Genomic DNA, 26,827 nt, shown 5'->3' on the forward strand with positions numbered 1-26,827 from the left:
TCTTCCAGATTTCTCCTTTGGAAAAGCAAACCATACAGGCAATTAATTCAGCAGCAACCTAATTAAATCTCCATTATGGCAGCAAAGCATGAAATGGGTAATGATACAGGGATGGGTTCTCCCAGTCATTGCTCAAGAAACCAAGTGGCAAAGGAACATTTGTTCCAGCCCCATCTTTATTAACATTCATGATGGAATTCACAGCAACTTTCACTCTCAGAAAGAAGAGCAAGCAGCAACAGTGGATTGATCATCCATCACCTCTCCTTGACAAAGTGCTGACATTCAGCTATCAATAAGACAATCCTTCAGCCTTGCCCTCCCAGCTAATATTATTACAGGAACCAGGATAATTAATCTAAGATTAATAGGTTGCTTGCTGTGAATTATTTTTATGGGCAAAAAGGATCAACTTCAAATGCCAATTTCCTAAGAACAATCTCTCGTGTCACTTAAATTGTGCAGTCTCAGATGTCTGACAGCTCTTGCAGATCACACGAAAAGCCAAAGTAGTGGGACCTGAATGACAGCAAGAACCCATAGATGTCATGAAGCTGGTGAGAGAGGAGATTTCAGGAATGGGTAGGTATATAGGGAAGGATTCAGACTACTGCAGCTGTCACGCATGCTTTCCACAAGTGTGCATGTGTAATAATGCCCTTAGAAATAAGCACTTACCTTTACTGTAGAATCATTAAAAATTGTTCTCCCTCTTGGCTGTTAATAACAACTTTATTCTATTTTAGAAGAAGTCAACGTACTGAGGATAAGATATTAAGCAATTTGAATTCTCATGGGAGATGCTAAGGGTTGGACTTGATGTGGAGCCTTCAATTTTAAGTTAGCTGAGTTTTAAACAGACTGTTCTTAGGACACAGAAGTGAGACAGGTAGGAGTTTCAGAATGCTACCAAACAGACAGAGCTGGATTTAGAACTGGCCGATCATTATAAATACTACAGAATCTCAAAGGTACTGGTATCAGACTCAACTAAGACAGGGTCTTACCCCAAACTTCTTATTTGAGTGTACATTGGGTCTCACCAAAAGAAACACACAGCAGATTACAAAGTGCAACACAAAGTGATCTCTAGGAAAACAAGGCTGTATGATGCTGTTCGGTATTACAGAAAAGAGTCAAGAACTTCCCAAACTATCATTTAGTGGGAAAATTCAGCAAAAGCATTTTAGAATGAAATTCCACTGTCCCCATGAACAAGACAGAGGGTTTTCCTCCCTATGTATTTTATTTTCAACAACCAGACTTAGTGCTTGTTATAACCAACAATAGTGAAACCGCACAGTTTGAATGACAACAATTCTCAATTGAAACCACAGAGGTAAGGCCAACGCTGCTGAACTTAATACAGTAGCTAAGCAGCTCATCTATACATCTAAGCAAAGCAGAGATGCATCCCCTGCCTCTGTGGGTAAGGCTTTTTCAGCTGGGCTGTTCAGAATATCAATCCTAACCTCAATGTGGTTTCAATTATGAATTATCAGACCAAAAACGCCTTGATTTATTCTATTTTGCTCCAATTATTTGTGATAAGTTTTTTATTGAATACTTTGAGAAAGTATTTCATCGTGCTTCCCATCCTCAAGTGGTCATAGGGCAAAACCAAAGGAATTAACCCCCTCTCCTTCTCTGGAGCCAACCACAGCACTTGAACTCCGTGGAATCACAAGTCAAGTTGCAGGGGCCAACATTTCACATTCTGGTCAAGATTATAAAACTTCCTCAACAACTCGTAAGCCATGAAGGCACACAGGAATTCCTACTTGAGTAATGAAATCTGGTATCATGGATTTTGATCGCCAAAATGTATCATGCAACTATAATACTGTTATTCAGCATGGTTTTGTTTGTTTGTTTGTTTGTTGTTGTTTAGCTCCTTAGAGTAAGTTAGCTCCCTGAGCCCTTCTGACAGGGCATCTATACACTGAACACATTTTTTGATATAAAAACTCAATTTCAGGTTCAACTCTTCAATTCTTATTTTTAGTAATATACCAAAGAAAGAGATTTTCAGTGATAACAGAATTATCAAGAATAAAGTTCATATTTAAGGTTTCCATAAGGCAGGTAAGTTAAAGAATCAGCTCTCCAAATTATGTTTCACAAATATAAAATAAAAAATTTAAACAATCAATATTTGTAACTGAACATCTGTGGTATAGTCTATTTGTCTGTAACACCAACACTGCAAAAAGCATATAATTAAACTGAAATTTATTTATTCTAAGAAAGAATACGTATCTTCTAACATAGCAAATAAAGTGAAATTTCACCCAGCTGACTCAAACTATCACACAAGGTAGCTGGAAATACAGCAGGAACAGAGTATCATTCAGTGGAAAAAAATAATCTGGGTGTGCATTGCCAAAAAGTGTGCTAACTTGTTTTCATTTACAGATAAAATTAAAAAGTATATATTAATGGCTGGTTAATGTTCTGAAGATGACGAGTGATAATAGGATGGAAGTGCAACTGTAACAATTGGCATAATCCGGGGACCACGGGCTGTAAAGAACTAGTAAAAGGCCTTAAAAACAGTTTAATCATTTAACAAGTGTCAATTGTCTGGTAATTGGACAAAGCCCATGAATGAAAATGGCGGGGCTATTGAATGGCATTTTTTGCACTGTTAATTCGGCTATTCACTTCAGTTTACACCAAACAATGCCTCACTGGGAGAAATGAAATCCGGTATGCTTATTGTTCAGCATAGCCATATTCTCAAGTGATTATTAAAGTTCAGTCTCTGTCTCCCAAGGTCAAAACTCAAATGCAGCTACTGACAAACAAATCCTTATGTTTTACAGGTCTAAGTTAGGAACGGGCTTAAAAGAATTTCAACAAAAACAACTAAAGAATAACTGGAAAAATAAGAAAAAACATCCACCTTTTTCAGAAACCCAAATATCTTAGGAAGGTATTAGGCAAAGTAAGAGGAGAATTTAAATAATCACAAACAACTACAAGTGAGAAAGTGATTTCCCTCTATTAGAGCGTAACAAAGGACTTAACTGAAGGTAACGGATCAAGGTTATTAGCTCTAATGCAGCCCAAACTGGTAACAAGCAGATTGCACGCCACGTAAGCCATTGTTTTCTGGCTTTCTTGAACGGAACTGATTGCCTCTACCTCACGGACAGCGGCTGGACCAACAAATCCAAAAGGCATTAATTCACATGCTGGCAGCCAAAGACTAGCTGAGACTAACAAGGGAGTCAAGTGGCCCAGAAATGAATTTGAGGCCCCCAAAACATCGTTTGCCCGCTCCATTAAAAGGGGGAAACAAAGCACGTTTTAATTGAAAGTTACGTATTAGCACTACCAGCCATCCACTTCCTCAACAGGACAGCCTGTGAGTAGGCGAATTATCTACACTACATTTTTTTCCTTTAGAAAAGGCCAACAGCCTTCGGTCAAATGATACAAACACATACAAATGTTTGAACCATATAATGTATTAAGTATGGAATTAACTGCATATGCATTTATCTTCCGTGTACCTTATACCCCCTCCTGCTGGAAAAACATCCTGATGCACTGCTGCTGCTGTGCCCACACTGCGGTGAAGATACTCAGGCAACAGCCTCACAAATGTTCTGAGCCAATGAAAGCCAAACTAACGCCAAAAAACACTTCGGTAAGCTTCTTCAATTAAAACGGTCATTGCATTCTCTGCACCTTCTAACCTGTGACTTTTACGTGCTCTGTCTGCAGTTCCGCTCTCTGTTCCTACCTGAGCTGTGCAATGGGAACAGGATCAGATGGACAAGCACTGCATTTAATCCTCACCATCCACAAGGGCACAGGAAACAGCAAGGAGAGCTAGAGGAATTGGATGCTGAGCCAGCCTAGTTCCATGGGAGAATGTATACAACAAGTTCTGGAGGTCCCGTTCTGGCCAGTAAGACGAGAATTTATAGTGCTGAGTTACTTGCACATTTCACTGTGGTATTAACGTTAACTCACAGGTGCTTCACTTAAACAGTTGCCTGTGTCCTGGCCCTGAGGCCAATCTGAAATAATTTTCTTTAAATACTTCAGTTTGGAGTTTATTTAGAGACTAATACAGCAGTTCTGCTGCAAATGAGGAACACATTCAAGTCACATTTAGTTATTTTGTCTTATCAGAGTTCAAGAATACACTTGGCATCTTCTGCTACCTCAAATATACGCGTGTACCTGCTTTCCAGCTATCATTTTTCAACTAACTAGAAATTGTAACAGTGCTATGAGTGCACGTTAGGCACAAACTTAGATAAGAAACATACTCAAGCAGATCATTATTTCTCTGAAAAGCAGAATTTTGACAAATACCACAACATTTTTTCAAAAATCTTTCTAAAAGAACCCTGTGACTTAGCAGATACGGTGTATATCATCACCTTCTACATTGTCTTTAGTTAGATATTAGCTGAGTCCTGCAGAATATGCTCCCCTATAGATCACAACTGTAATACCTTCTCACCTCAAAGAGATAAAATATAATACATCCAAGGAAAAAATAATCTAGAAGGCTCCAGTTATTCATTTTCAAGGCAAGAACATGGTTCAAAGCCCAGCAGAATTAGATGGTTAACAAATAAGAAGAAAGTGCTTGATGGAATGAATTTTTCATGCATGCTCAGAGTAGCTATTAAAAGCCACAGTTAAAGATGTCACAGGATTGTGTACTTCTGTTCTACAAATTTAACTGCTCTTGAACACTTCCCGATCTGAATTCTATTTTCTTTAACTGACCCTGTGAGAAGAGGTCACAAGCACTCTGTATTGCTGGCTAACACGGAGCTTATACAGCCCATAAAGGAACTTTTTTATGGTGTTTCTGTTCCACACTAAAGCAAGAAATGAATTCATGCACATATTAAGCAATATTCATAGACTAAGATAAACATCAAATTCTTTCAACTGAGACATAAAACCACCGAGGAACTGACCATTCGTGGCACGAGAGAGTCACAATATGAGGTGTTAACTCCAACATCCTGGACAGATTCCAGCCTGTCTAATTGCAGTCAGCCTTCTAACTTTTCTCAGCAGTTGCACATTGATACAACATTCCTGTTTACTCCTCGTGCTGCCCTAGCGTGGCACAGCTGCTATGTGTTCCACCACAGCTTCAGCGCTCTGTTTGACATGTTGCTCTGTCGGTGGCAATAAACCTGCTTAAGAACCTCTAGGTTGAAAAACTGGTATAAATATTTTTTTTTCCAATAATATATATTAAAAAAAAAAAAAAAAAAAGGAGCCTGCTTGTTGCTCACAGTAAGAATTGCTTCCCCAGAAACTGATGAGTTTCCAGTACAGGAGAGAACCATAAATAGTTTTGTTTTTTTTTATTCCCTTTAAAGCCCCTTTAAGGACTTTTTCTTCATTTTACTAGGTGCTTCCAGATGCTCAAGACGCTTGATTTGCTAGCATAATCTAAAGGTGTTAAGATGCTCTGACCCCCCTAATTGTGGAACACATACTTCTGCAGCTTGCTTTGTTCCTTAAATACATGTGTTACATTTCCTCTCTAGACAATGACAACAGTAGACCAATGCCTTTGGTTAGGCAACAGAAATTCGTCTTCTGAAACACAGCCATGAGCTTCTCACCCCTTGTGGCAACTGTTCACACCCTGTCAGTCTCAGGAGTTTAAGTCAAACACGCTACTCCTGAGCGCTCCTACCCAGCTTCCAGAGAGACTCTCTCTAACCCATCATAAAGTGAGACAGTTAACAAGTTTGCTTTTATTAGCAAAACAAAACTATTTTTTATATTTTGACACAGAGAAAATTAACTGATTATGAGTGAAAATCATCTGCAAGCTTTTATATAGTAAAAAAATCAGAACCAGCTGCCTGGTGCAGAAGGTTAATTAATTCTCCAGCATTTTTTTCTTAACAGAGGCAGGTTCAACTGGTGAAACATTTCTTTAAGGGAAAGAAAAAAAAAAAAAAAAAAAAAAAAAAAAAAACAGCAGAACTTTGATCATCAGTTTCTGCAGTAGAGAAATTACGTAGAAATAACATGGAGGAAATGGCAGGCATAGGACTGATTAGCTATTTCAGCAGAATTACATTAAAGACCCTTGCAGATTAACATATTCAGTATTTCCACCATTTCCATTGCAGTTACTCATTTTTAAGAGCACGAAACTCATACCAAATTCAACAGAAATAAATGTGTGTATGCGTGCATGAAAAATAAATATATAAATGAGCAAGCAATTTGGAGCATGCATTAGCAGAAGTTATAAGTGTGCATTTCACAGCCAGGACATAAAATGAACTGCGAGGTATTTTGCCAGCTGTCATAAAATATATTGACTTCATCTGTGCAAGTTACCAACACAATGCATACACAAACACACACACAAACACACAGAATTATTACCAAGCTTCATACCACATACCTTTTATACGAGGAAAAAAAAGCAATTTGTTTTATGAGTGAATCAAACAAAGTTACTTACCACAGCTGGGGGATCATTCCATTCTTCGTAAGAAATGGCAGCATATGGGTAAATTCTATCATTGATAATCTGAAGAGTAGCAAGAGCAATTGCTTTCATTGATCGAAAATATGCTTCCCAGAACCACCTTGCCTGCAAAGAGAATAAAATTCACTTTCACGTTGAACAGATGCAGAGCTTGATAATCAGTTTTGTCTTGACTTATACAATCTGTTCAACGCAGTCTACAAGTCAGGTGGAAATTAAATCTGAAGGCATGTTTTTTGTCACAAGAATATTTTCATAGAGCCAGAAGACTTCAAACTCTGTCCCACTCTCAAGAAAACGATGACTTACATCCCAAAAAATGAAGCAGCACCATTAGTTTGCATGTGACTAAGTAGAATGGAAAAACCTTGCAGGTACTCAAAGAAATCAGTTACTTCCACGCTTTTATCATCATATTTCCTCTTCAAAAATGTCAAAAGCAGTTTGACCACAGAACAGTACTGTTGTACTGTTTTTCCAAGGCAGAGGGATCCACAGTGCAGCTAGGAAGCCTAATGTAGGCACAAAGCCTAAAACGTGGAACTTAAAAGTCACCTTTTAACATCAGTATTAGAGACAGCTGATCAACTAGAGAATTTTAGTACTCGTGAACTCTGTCAAACTAGTAAGTTCCAAGTCTTCCAAAAAAAAACAATACTATTATTTATACAAGTAAATATTAAGATTTTTACATAAAAGTACATACATGCATATACGGATTACTTAAAAACATTCATTGGGGCTAATTTACAACACAGGAAGTCTAAAGAAGTGTAAAACTGAAAGCTGAAACAAAGCCTGTGATTTTCTTGTACACAGGCACACTGAATTTCACAGAAAAGTCAATCTCAGGTCCTGTATGGCAAGTTTTAATCTCGCCCTGGTTTCTATGTAAGACAGAAATGCTGGAAGAAAAACAGGGAGTTGGAAATGAAAATGCTGAGTTATCTGATAGCCTGTTAGATATAAAAACATATTTTAAAAATACCTAGAATCATCAAATGATCCTGTAGGATTTCATCCAACTCATAAGGAAACATATTTTGCCAATAAATATAGTTCAAGTGTTTTGGCCAAAAAATTGACATTTTTTCAACCTGTTTTATCTTGAGGAAACTCCAGCACCTTGAAGTGTCCAGAAGGTAATTTAATTTAAAATCTCCCTGTGGTTCAGTATCAACTGTAAGAGTATGCATTTGTATCTCGATGGTAAAGCAGAAGAACTTTTTTTCCTAAGCTTAGAAGCTCTCACACCAGAATACAACTGAAGAAAACATCACAAATTTGGACAAATGCTATTTTATTGTTGGTACGTATTTTTTAAACGGCAAAAAGTATCTACAGAAAGACCAGTTTTAGCTAGGTGATATGAGAATAATAACTAACATTATTTAGAATATTAAGTTACTGAAGGAATATCGAAGCTTTTGGAGATACAGATTTTCAAATGAACAAAAACTAACTTTTCTTTACCTGTAACGTTAAGTTGCTAGTGTACCTCCAAATGCAGTTAACAGCTTTTAAATAAAAGATGGAGTGATTCCTACTTGGATACTTTGTGCTGTAGTGTTCCTCAGCTAAAGCACAATGTAAAGGAAAGAAATGGGGAAAACGCAAATTCATGGGCAAACTTGCACAAAATCATGCATTTGTTACCCTGTATGTTACTCTGAGTATAAGCTATGAGATTCAGAACTGAGAATCTGTTGCCAAAACACTGGCCCCAAAACCCTGCTCTGTGGGTAGTCTGTAAAACTCTCTCTTCAGAATAGCTTTGTTAAATACTGAAGAAGAAAAAAAAATAATATTCCAATAATAATAAAAAAAAAATAACAGAAGTGCTCTCTGGAGCACTATTTTTATCGTGAGAAAACAATAACATAAGACTTACTGCTACAGAATATTTCAAAATTTTATTAAGGAGACAGATGAGTGTGTTCAAAATATTACACTTCTTTGAAGCCTGTCATCCAGAGAAAACACAAAGCAATTTCACTCTAGAGCAGGATCACTTCTCTCTCCATATCCCTCTGCCTGGTGGACTTAACAGCTGGAAAACAGTCTGAAAGAGTATTACCACGAACACAGTACAAAACAAATATTATGCCCAACTGTAAAAGCAGAATTACATGAACAGGTAAGAATAAATAATGTCTAACTTCCTAAAATACCCAAAAGGCACTAAATAAACACCACATTCTAAGAAAAGATAGAAATATTCTTTTTCCCTTGTCCCTTTTCTTAAGAAAAGTGTATTATCCAGAATTCAGCAGCAAGTGATTTGAAAAGAAAAACAGAAGTAGATTAAGAATTAAAAGCGACCAAAGCAACAAAATAAACCACCTCTCTATTCAGGTGTCCTAGCTGAACAGGAGTAAGAACACAGACTCCAAGTTTCATTTTCACAGCAGACATCAGTTTGAGAAAATCACTGCTATAAGCAGCAGTAACTGGGAAAGAGAAATTATTTTACGTAGCCTTTTAACATACAACTGTAAACAGCAATTGAGTAGCATGGGACTGTATTTCATTGTTGCTAAATGACAACTTTCTTAACCTGTTCTAAGTTTTTAGATATTGTAATAATTTAGTATTGTAATAATTGTAACTGACTAGCTTGGTACCAATCAACTCTTTTTCCGCCTTCAGTAAAACTGGGATGGATCTGATCTAGCATCTCTTCGCTGAAAGAATGTTTGCAACGTCAGGCAAAACTACACCTTTATACCAGAAGCAAAAGTGTAGAAGAGGGCAGGGGGAATTTACTTTTTATAGACTAATATTTATATAATTAGTTTTTTTGTAAGGAGCTAGAAAATGTTCCCACAGTTGGTTGTAATTTTTTGGAGTTGTGTTTCTTTAAGACAGAACTCAAAACCTTCTAAGGGGATTCTAAGTCTCCAAACAGATGTTTCAGGGTCTCATTACTTCCTCCCCACCTTGTTTGCTTTTATAAAGCAGAACTGATTAACATGGTTTGCTAGTCTCCGCTACTCAGCATGGTGAGTTGCTAAACATTTTGGGAAAGTTTTCTATCGGGAAGATGTGTGTCAATTCCATTTGAAATGTATTTTCTGCTCTACTTGGTGTGGTTGAAAAGCTTATGTTGGAATGTAATGAATACCTAGGGGGAATAAAAATCCCATGAACACATACAGGGATACAGGAGAGAAAAACAAGAAAACCAGCCCCGAGATATATTCCTGACTCCTATGCCAACTTCTAGTATTCTAGTATAGTTTTTCCAAGCTATCCATTTCTCTTTCCCTTATCTGTGAATTTAGGAGACTAATGGTTATGTAGCTCAAGACTAGCTTTAATACACTAGGTAATGGTTGTAAGAGACTGCAATTACAACATACTAATTAGAGCTGACCTGAAAGGCTTAGAGGACCTTGAAATAAATGATCCACATTTGTAGATCTTGTCTTCCACACAGCATTAATTATACAAGGACTACAATTAAGATATGGTCAGGATAGCATTCCTTTCAACTTGAACTGAAATTCATTTCTAGTACTCTAGAAGTCTGCTTGATTAGACTTTGGAATTTTCTAAGGAAACACACTACGCGGACCACAGCTTTGTAGCGACGCTAAACTTGTATACGCCCAAATTTTGCTTTGGTCACCGGCAATCTAAATTATAAACAGAGATCAAACGTGTTGTTTGTATGAATGCCAGAACGGCACAGATGAACACATGTTCACCTACTGGATTTTGTTCTGGGTGCATGGCCTACCTGGCATGAGCTTGGGACAGCATTTGCAGCTATTTTCATAGCTGAAACAGGCAACAGTATGCAGCAAAAGGGTAGCCTACTCACAAAAAGTAACATTTATTTAAGTAAGGTGTTATTTTCCTTAGAAATAAATACACTCGGGGGCCTAGCATCTCTTTATAAGCCAGCATAGCATCGGGTTACAGAGTCCATTCACATAATGTTTATAGGTTCTGGTGTTAATGCCGCTAATGGCGCTCCAGTGTAGAGTGCAAGGCAGATCAACGTAAATCTTGTGATTACTCTGTGAAAAGAAAAACACTAGGCATGAGGCAAGGAAAGGAATACTTTCTGTAGCGTTTAGATCAAGAGGAAAAATATTCCATGAAGGGAACTTTCTAGTCTCCTGTCTTTTCACCACCCCACTATTTGGTGGGAGTTTGTCGAGCTCGCAAAAGGCAAAAGACAAGATTCGCAGAAGAGCAGTAAAAGTTAATTGTCCATAAACCATCATTTCTCTCAGCTTCTGGGTCAGGCGCCATGATGCTGTAAGATCTTGCCCCACGGCAGGACTTCAGTGCTTCCAGAATGCCTTGAGAAGATTTATGAGGCCTCGAAACATAACCATTTTCGGACTAGCTGAGGTGACTACTTCAGAGTTTTCCCTTCTCAATGGCTCTCAGTGTTTCTGATTTCTTACCCCCTGATCAATCGAGTTCGGGAAGTCTGGCTGAAGAGAAGAGCACGACCTAGCTGCTGCAACGATACTGGCCTGGAAACTAGGTGATCTTACTTTGAAACCTGGTTCTGTGAGTTATTTACAGCTAAATGTCTGACGTTCATTTGACCCCTTGCTTCTACTTCAGCATCTCAGCAGTATATGTAATATCCACACCTCACGGAGATTTCACGAGATGTAACTGTTTCAGGCCTTTGTAAATTTGGGATTGGATAGAAGAACTTAGCTTTATCCTCTCATTATTTGTAAAAAGATACCTTAAATTAATAAAACTAATGTTTAGCCAAGCAATGCTACCAAAGTGACTGACTGCAGCAACTGTTTGCTAAGACGTATACCCTCAGCAGTGAAATAAAAGTTATTACTAGAAACATCTACAGCTCTGCTGTGTATATATACCAGCTCTAGTCATCGAAGGTCATCCACAAAGACCTCCAGGCTCCAGAGTTACACATGATACTGCAGTATAATCAAATGCTTTCCTAGTTACTTAGATCTAACAAGTCATTGCCCACTAAGTAAGCTATTATAATCAGTCACATTCACCCTATAACCTTTCTGTTGTGCAGTAAGATTAGGTAGGCTAGTGAGGTTCAAGACAAACTCAATTATCATGTATTTGCTCCACACTAAAGATACATACGAGGATAGCTGATGAAATATAATAATCAGCAAACTTGAGCTCTCATCCCCTCCAGTCTATCCCGTTAAGGTAAAATGGGACTGAAGAGGGAGCATAAATTCCTCTTCTGGAAGAACAAACATTTTATACATAATTTTCCAAAACAAATCTTCAGTTCAGATGGAGGATCTCTGTCATTCCCAGATCATCACTTTTAGCATGCAGTTCTTCAGCAAAACTGATTCCGGCTGGGTCAGCTAAAAACAAGGCCATCTTTGCTTCTTTAAACAGGCTTATGAAAAACCCTCAGAAGACTTCACACAATTAAGAATAAGATGGCAGTTTGTTGTTTCTATAAAGTGGTAAGAATTTGGGTTTTTAAAACAGTGCTTGTTTGATTTAGGACCCTTAGGAGCAATATCACACAATCAAATTCAAACATCAAAAGTTGGCTGGCTCCCTTTTTTCTTGCTGATCAGTGAGGAAAAAATGGGGTCCTTCAGAGAGAAATTGAGACCTATGATGATTTGAAATACCTCCTGAACTATCTGTGCTCCTCTTACTAAGGAAGTATCAGAGGAGGACAGAGTTAGTGACCAGCTTTGGGCCAGGATATTCCCCTCAAAGTCCTGAGGGCTCTCATTTTTCCAGAGGGGCATAAAGATTTCAAATGAGGAGAAACAAGAACGTAGACTGCAATTGTCAAACATAATTTTTAAGTCTTAGGCTACGAAAAAAAATAATAAAGTCACACTCTGAAAAGCCTGCTCTCTTTTGGGGTCCAGTATAACTACTCAAAACCAGAGGTTTTGAGCTCTTCAGACAAGTCTGAAAGTGAAAGGAAAGGAATACTTTCTGTAATGTTTAGATCCAGAAAAAAAAAATATTCCATGAAGGGAACTTTCTAGTGTTCTGTCTTGAACAATTGATTCCCCAGTAAAAAACCCCAGATTTTTATTCACCTATTTAACTCACAGAACCAACCTATATGACTGGCATATGGAGAAATATTCCTTTACTAGAAGACATTTCTCCAGGCTGAGCAAGCAAAACATTTGTATCATTACACTCCTACACTTTACAGGACAGATTCATTTTGTGGTGCTGTTTATCTATCATAATCCAATCTCAAAAAACAGTCCTTCAAGAAGTAAAATAGAAGGTGAATTTAATCACCTATGTTAATATAGTCCGCTATAGTAATTTTAGTCATAAAACAAGCATATTGCCTACCTCAGATACAAAACAAAGAGCAGAAAATAAGCCTTTCCACTATCCAAATTTCTTTTTTTTTTTTCCCCCTTTTTCTTTTGAAGCTGCCAATTCATAAAAGGAACAGAGGTCAGAGTTCAAAATGCTAGTCTTACCCTTCAGATACCAGCCACTTGGGAATAACCCATTTCTACTGGCTCTCGGTTTTATTGCTGTAAACTACTTGACAAATGCTGACTCAGAAGAGAGCTCAGGGTAAAGGAAAATGTTAGTGCAAGCACAGATATTAACCCACAGCTCCTTACACTGCAGATTTCCTCAAATTCTCCTCTTTGGCACGTAGAAAAGAATCACTAATATTAATTATAGTAATCCACACGTAGAAAAACACATACCATGCATATATGTGAATGGTTCTTTGAAGCATACTTGTTAAAGTTAAAATTTTAAGTCTTGCTTCCATACTCTCAGATACTTTGTAGCTTGAGTATTTTTTTTTAAGGTTTTCATCTTATTACAAACAATAACCTGCACTGCTTAATATCCTGCTCAAACACACAAAGTAGCTATTTTTATTAGAATTAAATGGTGACATTTTATAGTGGTTTGAAATCCTACATTATCCTGACCCCCTAAAACAGATTTCTACTACTTCTGATCCTAGAAATAGTAACCCTGCTTTTAAAATAGCAAGAACGCAAGACCTGAATAGATATACCACTAAACACTGGTGATTTCCCCACCCACCAGATTTCTGGAGATCAAACTTGCTTCTTTGGTTAAAGAGTATGTCAACGTGACAACTCTGTTGCAGAAGGCAATATTGCATCAGTAGGAAGCCTGACTTAGTGTGCTGGCACCCTCCAAATCCATTGCCAAAATATATTTCAGTTGCAGAGCCAACAAATAGATATCAACACTGTGAACAGAACAGAACCTGCCCGTTCTCAGCTGTGAATACTGCTGCAAAGCATGAAGACAGACAGATCAGTAAGGATAGGAGAAGAATGAAAAAAGTGTAGTTTCATAGAGCACTTAGAGCTTCAAAACTGTCATGCAAAAACGGCCACCATTTACTACATTCCCTTTGCTCCCAAAGAACATTCAGCTCTGTCCTTCTGTTTACAGGCAAATACATGTATTGGCACCACAGAAAAAAGACAGCTGAGAGAAACGCAAATTCTCATCTGGCTTCCAGACAGCCACATCTCCATAATCATCATTGATAATGACAATGACAAAAAAATTAGCCCATTCTTTCCCCTCCGGTTTCCAAAAGTTTGTAAAGCTCCCCAGTCACCCTAATTTCATCAGACTGTTACAGTGAAGGAGCAGGCGTACCTAACCTGAGGAGCAGTCACAGTGACTTGGGTGCGTATCATCCTTTTAGCAATAGTTTGTCCTTTGCACACTCCCCGTTAACTGCACGAAACCAAACCAACGATAAGCTGGGGTTATGCTATCACTGATTCAACAGTGGTCCAGAAAATAATAGAAAACAAGTATGTGTGTGCAATTGTGGAGAATGTTCAACTACAACATGACCACGAGCTGGGGGCTGGGGGAAGGTTTTAGCCACATTTCTTGACAAATGATGGACAGCTCCTGAAACTGAAAGCAATAGGTTTCTAGTCCCAAGAGTATTGCCTTCAAATATGTCTATGTTCTCAGGGTAGATCAGTTTTCCCTGCTGCAGGCATCCTGCTGAGGGGTGAGGTCCCAAGCAAAACACAGGAATCTGACTGCAAGCCTTTGAGGTGGCAGGAGCCAAGGGGGGTTCAAAGACAAGGCTGGCTGGTGGGCAGCACCTCAGAGTATTGCAGAGGTTAGAGGTTAGTAAAGCAGGAGCCACTGGCCAATAAAACAGTGTTTGGAGAGCCCACTCTACAGATAAATTGAAGATCTGTTTACACCTTTCCCAGCTTTCTGAGTTACACACACTGATGCTTCCCACTGCGATCTTGTCCTATGTCCACTAGCATCTCCCCTCCTCAGCAGCTGCCCTGCTCTCTGCTGGTTGGCTTTGTAACATGGCTAAAGGATGCTTGGAAACTTTTAATCAGCATCCAGCATCAAAAATAAATAAATAAAAGCACAACTGCTTTTATTTGTGTCAACTGCTGCAACAAGATCTGTCTTGTTTGAGATTTCCCATGACTGCTGTACTAATGCTGGGAGAATAGAAGCTTAAATTCCCTTGATTAGAGAAGTTAAACACAAAGCAAGCCCAATGCCAATCACACACATGAAAGGACAGCTTTCTGAAGCAAGAAAAAAAATCTAGGTAGGGTTACCACCATATTATAGCATTCAAAAATCAGCACATACCTCATTTTGGAGCTTAAGCTCTATACCAGGACAAACTTGTCCTTTTGATGCAGACATGTTTTCATGCTTCCTGTAAGCTATATAGTCCTATTTTAAATAAGCGTAAACACACATATGCTCCACCCATATGCAGTTCTCAGCACTGGGCGATTTTTATCCACAGGCATTACTTCAATACCAATATATCTTGCTGAATTCTACGGAGACAAAAGGCGAAGGACTGGCAGCCATGGTTTTCTCCTCCGTATCTACAGTACTAATTTGGTTTAGAACATGGTGCTGCTTTTTTTCCTCCACATCTTAAAGATAAGTGACATTAACTCAAGGTATGGAAACACACCTCATCCCTCATTGCTTGAGCTGTATATGGCTGTCTGATTAAATAGGTACGGTCACTAATAATTAATTGCCAGTTGTGTTCACATTGTGAGATGGTCACACTGCAAAGTAACAGGGTTGAAAATAATTCTACATGGACAAAATAATTGATAGACATCAAGTAGAGTTATTTATTTCTTCTTGAAACACATCCAAAATAGTGTGCTATAGAGGAACGTTCTTTACTGCGTGAAGCCAGGTTTTGCAAAAATAGAAGGAACCAAAGAAAAGTCTTCTCACAGAAGTCGCTGCTATCTCAAAAAAAAAAAAAAAAAAAAGGAAAGTACAGCACTGACCTGTGTTTGCATAATTTATTCTGGTTTGATCTTTTGCTTCACCTGAACAATTAAAAACATCAGGAAGGAGTTGTTTTTCCTTTCCCCTTGATACCTATGTAACATAGGTATCAAGGGGAGAGGCAGTAGAGGCAGCTCAATTCCCAGCGGATTCCCTGAAGCACTGGTTACTAAACACAGGTAGCAACGGACTAGAAACAAGCAAGTGGTGAGAGGAAGAATGCAAAGCCTGGGTTTGGTGTTGCTAGCTTACTGAAGTACCCCAGACAGTTGGTTAATGGGTGTTTTATTCATGCTCAGGCTTAACCTAAACACCAGACTCAGGATCAGGAAAGAGTTTTTCCCTATACCTCAACAGGGACCATTGGTATTTTTTGCTTTTGTTTGCTACAGTGTTGGGGAAGCATTTTATGGTAGACCATGCTGTGTGAGGAAGAAACAGAGACCAAGTACTCTGTGTGCCCTGTGGGACAAGAATGCATTACCCAGCTGAGTCCAGTTGCAGGAAGCTATTCCTTAAGTTTAACAGTAATCGAACAAGGGGAAGAAACCAACCCAGAAACACAAGATACACTGCTTGTGAGCCAAAAGGCATATTCCTAGCACAGCCCACATTTTCAGTCCTAACAAAGATAGAGATTTCCTACATACAGGCGTCTAAGAAATTGTTAGATATCTCTGCCCAACTTAGGAAGACTAAAGGAAAAGGCATCTAAAGATTATCTCGCAGCAGGCTGTTTCTACAGAACACGTAAAGCCTTTGTAACTTAAAGCCAAACGTCCCTACTGTGTTGCAAGATACGTTTGATTTAGTGATTAAAACAGGATCCAGGACTTTTAAATTCCATTATTAATATTGTGATTTGACCTTGGAAAAGTTTTGTCTCTATCCACTCATTGGGAAAATGGATCCAAGACAAAGCTGTATTTACTACAACACTCAAATGCAGTTACTGCAGCAATGCAGTGTGCTTATACTATATGGTAACTGCTAATGTTATAACTGTTCCAATAACGAAGGAAGGGGTAAGTGGAACAAGTAAATTTGACAAAGAAATTTGATGTTTACAGACTAAGCAGCAACGAGGGAGAACAGAGAGCAATGGAGAATTAGTGGAACACCCGGAGAGAGGTCTGATCATCCCTTTATCTGCAGCTAGCTGCTTCGTGGGCATGACACGAAGATTCTCAAGTATTCTTTTAAAAGAAGTACATGCTTTTCCAATTTTTGGATCATGTGGGTTTATCTGTAGTATATTCAAGCTGTGTATAGCAATCTGCAAGGGTAAGCACCGAAAGTTCACTTTACAACAACATACAGATTGATTTTAAAAAGTCTTAAAATAGCACAATTTCCCTCCTACAGTTCAAGTTTAACCATTTCGGGTTCAGAGGCTGCAAACCTAGATACTAAGGCAGCACAACTGCATCCCAAAACAATTACTCAGTGAGGTGCTGATTGCTCTGTTTTGCGAGCTCTTGCTCAGAGATGCCATGAAGACCACCCTATAACGCAGCAAGCATAAAAACAGCCTTCTTCGTTCACGAAAGCAATGGCTGGAGAGACAATAGGAAAAAAAATATCTAGGATAAGAATACTCGCCACAACAAAGAAGAGGAGAGGGGGAGCAATGAAAGTCTCATATACAAATGCCAGGGATTCTACAACTCCCCTGGTGACCCTGGCAATAAGCCAGGAAAAAGTTTTCTCTTTCCTTTGCTGTTTGCAGCAACAAATCTTTCCTCTGGGGGAAGGGTGAGAGAGCTGCAGCTAACTTCACTGCATCTGATAAGATGGCAAATTGTCCAGGCCTGACATTTATGGGGGACCCGGAGCTCCACTGAAGCACTCTGGGAGGATTAAAGCAGGGTTAGCCTCTCCGATCGCACTCCTTAAAATGCTACAAATGGTAGACAGATGAAAGTCCGTTTAAATTTGATAATGATGAGTCCAAAGCACCCCGAGACAGAAGCTGTCCCCTGTCAGGGAAGGACTGGAAGTTGAGTATTCCAGCTGCAGCTGGAAGTTGAGTGTTCTCACTAAAAAGGAGTTGTAAGATCTAACTATACTCAAAGAATTTCCAGCATCCAGACACTGAAATGAAGCTGTTTAATTGATTAACAAGAATCCCACCTCCTTTAGGTGAGCTGCACCACCCACCATCCATTTGCCTTAACTCCATCCAGGACTGTTTCACTTGAGGAATGGGAAGTTTCACACGCCTGCACTCATTGCCTGGAGCCAGCAGAAAGGCTCATATAGCTGTCAGCAAGCTGATAAGAGCTGAAATTACTCTGCAGAGCCCTCTTTAAAGAAGAGCCAAAGAAGCACATTAAATGAGAGGGAGGAGGGGTCAGAAAAGCCAGCCACTCATGTTGTCTTAACGTGGCACTAAAACAAGTCGTTGATTTATGCATGTGTCTTCAGCTCCGTTTGACCTGCAGTCTGAACTTTCCTTCAGGTCAGGGCTGAGGCACACGGGACGTGCACTAGAAAAAACCGAACAGCTTGTCCAGGTATTCCGACTGTGGGAACAAACATGGCAAAATACACATTTTCTATCCACTTTTCTCTTTTTTGTTGTTGTTGTTGCACATTTTCAAACTGAATTTGTATTTTTTTAAGCTTTTAATTGTCTATCCAGTCTGAAAAGACAAGAGGCTGTGATCATCTAAAGCTTTCGTTAACAAAATCAAGAATGCCACATTGTCACTATTTGAGGAAAATACTTCGTGGGGCTTCAGGAACGTGAATTACTGATCCATACAAAGGAGGAAGCTATACATCATAATTAAAATTCTCTCACTAAATTGTCTGACATTCACTGAAGTTGAGATATATTTGAAAATCTGCCGAGGCTATTCCACAAGGCATCATACTCTCAAGGTCTTCTGCAAATCCGAGTCCTGAAGTTGCGTCACCAAGACTGCGACACACGCAGCTGTTCCTATATTCTGACAATGGCCCACAGCAAACACCTTAGGAACTCCTATACACAGACATCGTGTCTCAAAAATATGCTCTAGCTCCTATAAGTTAGCTACTCAGGAACTTCCTAAGCCAGAGGGCATACCTTTGCATTCATCTCTGACAGATCTTCCTTCCCTGGATTTCCTCATTCGCCCTTTAAGCAGATACAAACCCTTCACTCACAAAACACTAAAGCAACGAGTCCCACAGACTAAATTTAAGTTCTGTGACAAGGTCATTTCCTTTTATGTTTTTATAGAACAGCTTCCCAACAATGAATTCCTAGTGCACATCAAATGAAATTGTACCAAACAGCGTACAGTCATGTCCATTCATTTTACTCATGATCTTATGTTGTAGTTCTGTATCATATTCTAGCTCCTTATCTTATCCCCAGTCATTCATTTTCAAGATGAAGGGTCTTAGGCTGCTTAATCACTCCTCTCATGAAATCTCTCATCACCCTTCCCCTACTATATTATCTTTACGATTAGAGAACTCTAACTATTAACAGTGCAGATACACAACAGACTTAAGCAGCAGTGTAGTGGTCTCTATTTTGTTCTCTACCTCTTTTCTAAAAATTCTTTATATTACTGTTTTTGACCATGACTGACCATGGAACTTGGATTTTCATTAACTGCTTATGGAAGCTCAAAGAGAATACATGAACTCATCCTGTCTTCCAGACTAGATACTAATTCAGAAGTTTTATTTTTGGAAGGTGGAAAGTGTTATTTAATCAAAAAGGAACAGGCTCATACACTAAGCCTTCTTTTGAAAATCAATCTCCTTACCTAAAATCCATTCTGTGAGAAAGAATGCCTAAATAAATGAAGGAATGGCTCTCTTATTCCCATCTCTTGACCACTTTCACATCCTGATTCTATGCCTTAATGATCCTCCCTGTGTTAGAAAACTTCCAAGTATGCTGATGATTAATGAGGAAAAACATTTATAAAATGTCTGTATATTCAAATAGATTCACCTCAAAAAAGAAAGGGAAAAAAGGCAAAGAAGCTAAAATTTAAGTTGTAGAAATCTGTCAAACAAGTCAAAGACATTTCTGTATCAACTACAGTGGTGAAGTATGTTTCTATAGATTAACAGACTTTCAAAGCAAAACACTAGAAAAAAAACTTAGTTGGAAAGGAAACTATACAAGACACAGGATACGAAGATACTAGCAATGTTTTCTTTTGCCTTTTTTCTTCCTGTTTCACTCTTCCTCTTCAGGAGCAAAACAAAAAAGCTGATCTCCCTCTTTACCATACATATGTACTACATTTAATTCTACTTCTTGCCCCTCCACTTCTAGAGCTTTGCTATTAACTAGGTGCTGGTTTGTGGTGCAGAGAAAACGAAGCGTAAGGATATAGCATCAAGTCTGCTGGGATCGTAGCCGTGCAGCTGAACTACTTATCAACTTGCCTCTGGGCACTTCTGCCAGCGTTTCAGACTCCATATGGAACTATTTGTGAGAGGGGGATGGTTCAAGGAAGCTTCAAAGAAAATGAGAATGACAACCTTACTGTACAAAACAGACAAGACAGCAGGCCCAGAGATGCATAAGGCGGCTATTAACTTTGGCAGCTCAACTAGCAGAGGCTTTTTTGATGATCAATACACTGGAGATTTTAAGAACTACAACATGCTAGCCTCCAGTTTTCACAGGCATAGTCCGTGCATGTAATATTGAAAATACATAGCAATTTTTCACAACAGCACAGACTAGGGTATGAGCACAGCAGAGTTCTGTTTGTGAGGAAAGGCAGGAAAATGAACCAGGAATCGTTGAGGGCAAAAAGTTCTGCAAGCTTGAACAAAAAAAAACATACGTTAATATAGCTAATCTCTAGAGATCTCAACACAATCAGGTATAATTGCAGGGCAGTAGAAATTAATTCAGATTTCCCACACACTAGACTCTGCTCACATGACTAAATACTACTGCCCCTCTTTCTGAGCTCATACCACATCCTGCCCTACAAAACAACTAGGCAAAATAAAGCTGTATTATAGGAAATAGGAAATTATAGGCCACACCAGCAATGCAAGGCACCTGTATTTTACCCTTCTCATGACAGTAGTGTGTGATGCTTGTGATCATTGTATTTCATCTCAGAAAATCTTTTCAAATATTATTTCTTTTCTATTTTAAGTGTAGTACTTCTCTTTAAGATCCTCTTTTCTTCAGCAGTTGTACAGCTAAAAGTGCTTCCAGAAACAATGCAGAAATTAAGCATAGGTAGAAGTTTACTTCCTAAAAGCAGACAATCTATGTCAACTTGGGAAAAAAAATATTTGTATGCATATAAACCTTGACACGTGATCTCCAGAGAATCAACTGCAATAAAACACTACAAAAGGAGTACCTAATCAACTAAGAAAACTGGCAAATTAACACATACAATAAAGTTTATTTTAATTATGAGGTTTTCCACATATGGATAACAACTACTACATTATCAAGAGAGCCACTGACACCGAAGCAGTCAGATAGCAAGACTTCACTTCCACAATGGCTGTAGCACCCAGGAAGTCTGATAGTTATGACAAATGTATGCTTCATCCTACTAAAAACCAGGATAAATTTAGAGCAAAGATTTGTTCTGTCTGGCTAAAGAGAGGATGATGTCAGCCATACTCATGTCAGAGCATGTCAATTGGTTTCTTAATTTACTGAGAAAGTATGTTAATCGGCAGGTAAGAGCAAAGCATATTTCACAAGTCATTATCAAAAATATATGGTTTCCCTTAGTGGAATTCTAGCAATTCATGTGGATATAAAACCAAGTTTTTAAATTAAAACCTAAACAAAACCCACCTGTAAAGGAAACTGTGAGGTGGTATAAAACGGTTTTTGCATCAATTTTAGTCAAAGCTCTTTGCAAAGATCACTTTTTCTTCATTCTCATATCAGATATGGACCAACCTTTTTGTAACTGTTATAGCAAACTCCAGGCATTTCACAATATAAATACAAGAAACAACATGATTATTGTGATCTAAATGCCTTTGTTTCCATCTAGGTAAGAACAATTCTTAGTAAAAAAATAATAATAAAAAAATACAATCATCTGGAGAAAAAAGGCTACAAGGCCAGTTTTAGTCAACTTTCCTCCATTTGAAAAAAAAAAAAATGATTGTTGTATACAAAGTGTTATTAGCTCTTGAAGTGGTTTAAGCATTACTGAGAAACATGGGTTACTTGTAAAAACAGTATTTTGAAGTTTTGTTGCTCTACCATGGCTAGGCAGAATAAAATGTATTTATGACTGCCTCTGATCACATCTGAAAGCACGCATAAATCTCTCCAGTTCACCTGCAGATTTATGCCACAAACATGTATCAGTTGAGTTTCACTTCAGTAGTTCCTTCCTAAGAAACTAAAAAGAATGTTTGTCAGAAATTCACTTTGCTTTTGAACTACCATGAGCACCAGCCTCCTCGGAAGATGCATTCCAACTCGAAATTCTCTCCTAGCATCATGCCAGGTTTATATTGTGAATCTTTATTCATTTATCATTGTACATGGTCAGTAAGTCAAGACACTCAAAAAAATGGGAGGATATTTTGGCCAGCCAAAAAGTCCTAAGACTTTTTTTTTCCAGAAGCATTCAAATCGAAAGAAACTAAGTAAAGCATGCAACTGCTCCCTGCTGTGAGACTGAGGAGGAGGAAGGAAACAAATCTGTAGCACAGGTGGAATATTACTGCACATTTATCAATGAGGAAAAGCAATCAAGTTATTGGTAGTCAGCACAGTATCAGTCAGTAAGTAGTTTTGCACCATATGAGATTTCTAGGACACAGAACCGTGTAACAGCAAGGGAATTTCACAGATGCTTACACTTGGACTCCACCTTGTAAATACAGCTGACAGCACACGGAACATATGGATAACACGTTCAAGTATCCTCAATACGCAGACAGAAATAAATTCAGGAAGACAAGAGAAAGACAGACCTTATAACTTCATTGCAATATTCTCACCACCAAAAGACAAAACTACATTCAGAACAAAACAGTGTGTGAGACAGAGCTTTAGAAAGAGATGATTCTCACCTCCAGTCAATAGAACTGGTGTTTCCAACGTGTTCAGTGATGCTTTGGACCCAATGACTACTGCAAACCATCTATAATCCAAAAATTCTCACCAGACACAGACTAAAACTGCATTCTATGTATTAAAATATTTTTTATTTTAGCTTAATTTTGTAGAGTAACCTGTAACATAGATAGCTTATAGATCATCTGACTTAGGGTTGTTTTATTGCAAAGTATCCAAGAAATACATTGTAAATGTAAAGGGGAAAAGTAAAAGTGAAAATACACAAACCAGTGTGGTTCCCTGATTTCATACTTTAAAATCACTATTTAAGCTGTCCATGATGTAAAGCACTTTCTCTGTAGAAGAACACTACCCTAAAATGATTATTTTATAATATTAGTAAAATGAACAAGAAAATCACTGCACACTTCAACAGACTATCAATGTCAGTTCTAAAGCTTTACTATGCTTAACATCCTTGTGTTAGTATATCTACATTCATGTCAGAGAAAAATAAGAAAAATCAAGCAAAATTCTGTTTCTAGGCATTGTAACAGTGAAGCTATTTCTCCTTCTGCTACTGCCCATGGCAATTTGGTGCTGCCACTGGGCCCTTCCAAAATAGATCATTTGTGTGTAGGGACTAAAGAGAAAGGAGACCTCTGATGGCTACTGTGATATTTGCAGACTCACAGTACAGCAAAGTGAAGCTGACAAAATAATTCAGGCATGAAAGATGCGTACTGCTACATTTGAGAGTCTATTTTATCCACACATATCCAGCATTATTACGCACAATGTACATTTTAGCATTGCCTAGGTAGAAATAATTAAACTAGAGTGCTGTAGGTCGCACCCAGAGAAACCATGCCTTGGGTTACTTTTTACAAGTACCACACAAGAGATAAGTTTGTCACTGAGGTTGTGCAAGGAAATTTCAGAAATGTTTTCACAATCATTGGAGAAACCTCACTACAGAAATCCTGCGCACCTCTAAAAGTCACCTGAGCTCATATAGTTTACTTTTTCATTATGTATCTAGCACTTAATTTCTCTATGCCTGGGTTCCTCATCAGAAAAAACAGTAACATCTCCCTACCTTATAACAATATATGTTCAGTGCAAAAAGATTAGAAGGATTACAGAACCTGGTCATAAATTTATAATATATGCTAACATCTTCATTCATCTCTGGCCCAAAAATGTCATCCATACAGTCCAACCACCAAATGAGACATGGTTCAACAGCATGGAACAACACGAATCCTGCCCTAGGTGTAATTTGGCAACAAGTCTCTTCACACTGCCATCAGTGCTGATCTGTTCAGTGAGTGCTGTAAGTATAAGCTCTTGAATTAAAGCAATCTATGATGGCTGTGCCCATAGCAGCAAATCTTTGCTGCTGTTACAAACAGGAATCAGCATCAACTGGAGTTAACTACATAAAATACTTCCTTTTGACTCTACCCAACCAAACAGACTTTGTTCACAAGTTTGGATAATTTATGACCTTGGCTCTTCCAATTGCAAAACAAGTGAGATCTCCCTCTCAGAGGAATCATCAACTTAGTTAAAATATTTAAAACATTTTTCAGTTCATGTTTCCCTCACATTTTGAGGGATTAAAATTTATCAACAAGCCAAAGTTTCTCTTGGGATAGACTCCGACTTTTTCTTTCAGATACCAATCGATTTAGATACCACGTAGAAAGAAGAAAACAAATGTGTGCTGCAATTTCAGCAGAATCATGTTAATATGTAAGAGCAGGCAGTAAACTTGCCTTCAGCAAGAGTTTCCATTTCTTAATGTGTGCATTAAGAAAGCAGAATGGACACAAGAAAAAAGCTCATGCAAGCAGTTTGACTACCTTGCTAGGAACCAGTAGTATCCACTCATGGCAAATACAATATGATCTTTACATGAAAAAGCAGGTGGTCAAAACCTCAATTTCACATTTCAGATCTGGATGGGGAGCCTTTGATCACTGTGGATGCTAAGGATTCTATAATACATTTCACAATAGCATGTAAGTTAAAATTGAGGGGTTGGAGAAATTCCATTCTGAGTAACTGAACCCTGCCAACTCAAGTATTCTGCAATTGCAATCATATGCAGTATTCTTAACTTCCTGACCTAACGGGTAATGTAGCACTGCTCAACAGCTGCTGTTTAACAGATTTAGCTGTACCAGTGATGGCTGAAAATAAAATATTGGCAAGTAATGGTGAACGCATATGCTAAACATAAAGAAAGGAGAAGGTAGACTAATCAAAATATTAACATCAAAGTATCAGTAATACTGCAGTCCAACAAATTCCGCTGTAAGGCAGGCATATGAACCCACATGATCTGCAAATAAAGGAAAATTTAAATTCAGTACATTATTTTACCTGTCTTTGCATCTCTTCAATCTGTCGCTGGGGAACACTTTGCAGAATATTGTACATTTCTGGCATCTTTTCCTCAGGGATGACAACAGAAGCCCTATAAGCAAACAACCAGGAAAACAGTAAGGTGAGAAAAAGGAAGTTCCACATTAAAAGAGGTCAACCCAGAACCTTGCCCTATTCCAATATGATGTGCTCAGAAGATGTTGGCAGAAATAAGCAGTCTCCTCTCAATGTAGTTAATTATTTTACCAACTGATCGGTGGAGACAAACTACGGGATGTGGAAAGGACAGAGACTCAGAGTTCCTGAATTCCCATCCCCAGACTGCCATTGACTTGCTGTTATCTTAGATCTCTTGGAGTGACCAGTAATAGCATATATGCATACAAATTAGTAATTTTTGTTTGTATTATCCTAAGATAACGTAACTGGGCATTGTTTACACATAGAAAAGAAAAAACATATAAAAATAACATAGCATGTTCAGCTGCAAAATAATTATACTTTTCAGTCTCAAACTCAGGAATTCCGACACAATATAATAAATTTGTTGTTTATATGATGTCCTTTCTGGCACGTACTTCTTGGGCATCTGAACGCAGATCCATCATCACACAGCACAAGCGTAAGACAACAACACAAATCTGTTTTAGAACAGGTATCATTGGCTAGAGGATAACCAAATGCTCAGTCATCTCCGCCTCCTTTGTTTTCCACTCCTGTTTTTGATGCATAAACACATCAAGGACATCTATCTTACCAAGTATTCCGTTCACTGTATCCCCCCAGTACATTTGGCTTATTACAGTGATGTCACTCAAATCACTGAATGTAATGGATATCTCTTATGCACGTGTAGGATGTACAATAGTTAGTGTACAGACCTCTTCCAGTCCAAAACCTCAGAGAAAGGTAAAATGTAGGAGTCGGCAATGATGACTGGGACACAGCCAGCTTGAAGAACATCACTTAGCACAGCCTGACCCAGGCGGGCTCCACGTAGAACGACACAGAACGTAGCTTCCTGTCAACAAATGATATCCAACGCACAGATGAGGGAACAAAAAAAAACAAATTTTATAGCTGTATTACATGTGTAGATATGTATTATGCACTCCTGCCCTCTCACTTGTAAAAAAACAAGTCAAAAGGAAAACAGGCTTGCTCTGTACTACCAATGTATTCCGAGTTATCAGCAAGTTCAAAATAATTACAGAACTTTATCTACTAGTGACTTATAAATACCAAGCGTAGAGTTAAGAAATCAGCTAATGGGACTCTTCTATGCTTTATTATAGTGGCCTAATTTCAGAATTCTAATTGAGAAAATTCAGGGAGAAAAGCAACATTTTGAAAGTTTGGCATAACAAGATGAGCAATAACAAACATGAAGGTATTGAGTACACACTGCACAAAGCCAAACCAATTTATTTCCATTATAGGGCAATCCAGCTCTATGGACAGCAGAGAAGTAACAGGTTTCACATCTCAACTTTAAAAGGCGTTTGACATAATCTTTGATAACATTTTCACAAGCAAATTAGGAAATCATAGGCTTGCTAAAGCCCTCATAAGCTTTATAATTACATAAATTACAGTTACAAAGCTCTAAA

The 26,827-nt window shown here is 38.3% G+C and overlaps 1 protein-coding gene across 2 annotated transcripts in view; it reads right to left on the minus strand.

Moving 5' to 3' along the window:
• The window catches only part of EXT2 (exostosin glycosyltransferase 2), a 71,999-nt gene that overhangs the window by 32,105 nt on the left and 13,067 nt on the right, over positions 1-26,827 (minus strand). For both annotated transcript variants that reach the window (XM_035329116.1, XM_035329117.1), the window contains exons 6-8: positions 26,099-26,238; positions 25,215-25,308; positions 6,476-6,607 (exon numbers count right to left, since the gene is read on the minus strand). In XM_035329116.1, the coding sequence (XP_035185007.1) occupies positions 6,476-6,607; positions 25,215-25,308; positions 26,099-26,238 (366 nt within the window). The remainder of the gene's footprint in view (positions 1-6,475; positions 6,608-25,214; positions 25,309-26,098; positions 26,239-26,827) is intronic.

This window comes from Oxyura jamaicensis, chromosome 5 (assembly GCF_011077185.1).
Source record: "Oxyura jamaicensis isolate SHBP4307 breed ruddy duck chromosome 5, BPBGC_Ojam_1.0, whole genome shotgun sequence".
Classification (NCBI taxonomy): domain Eukaryota; kingdom Metazoa; phylum Chordata; class Aves; order Anseriformes; family Anatidae; genus Oxyura; species Oxyura jamaicensis.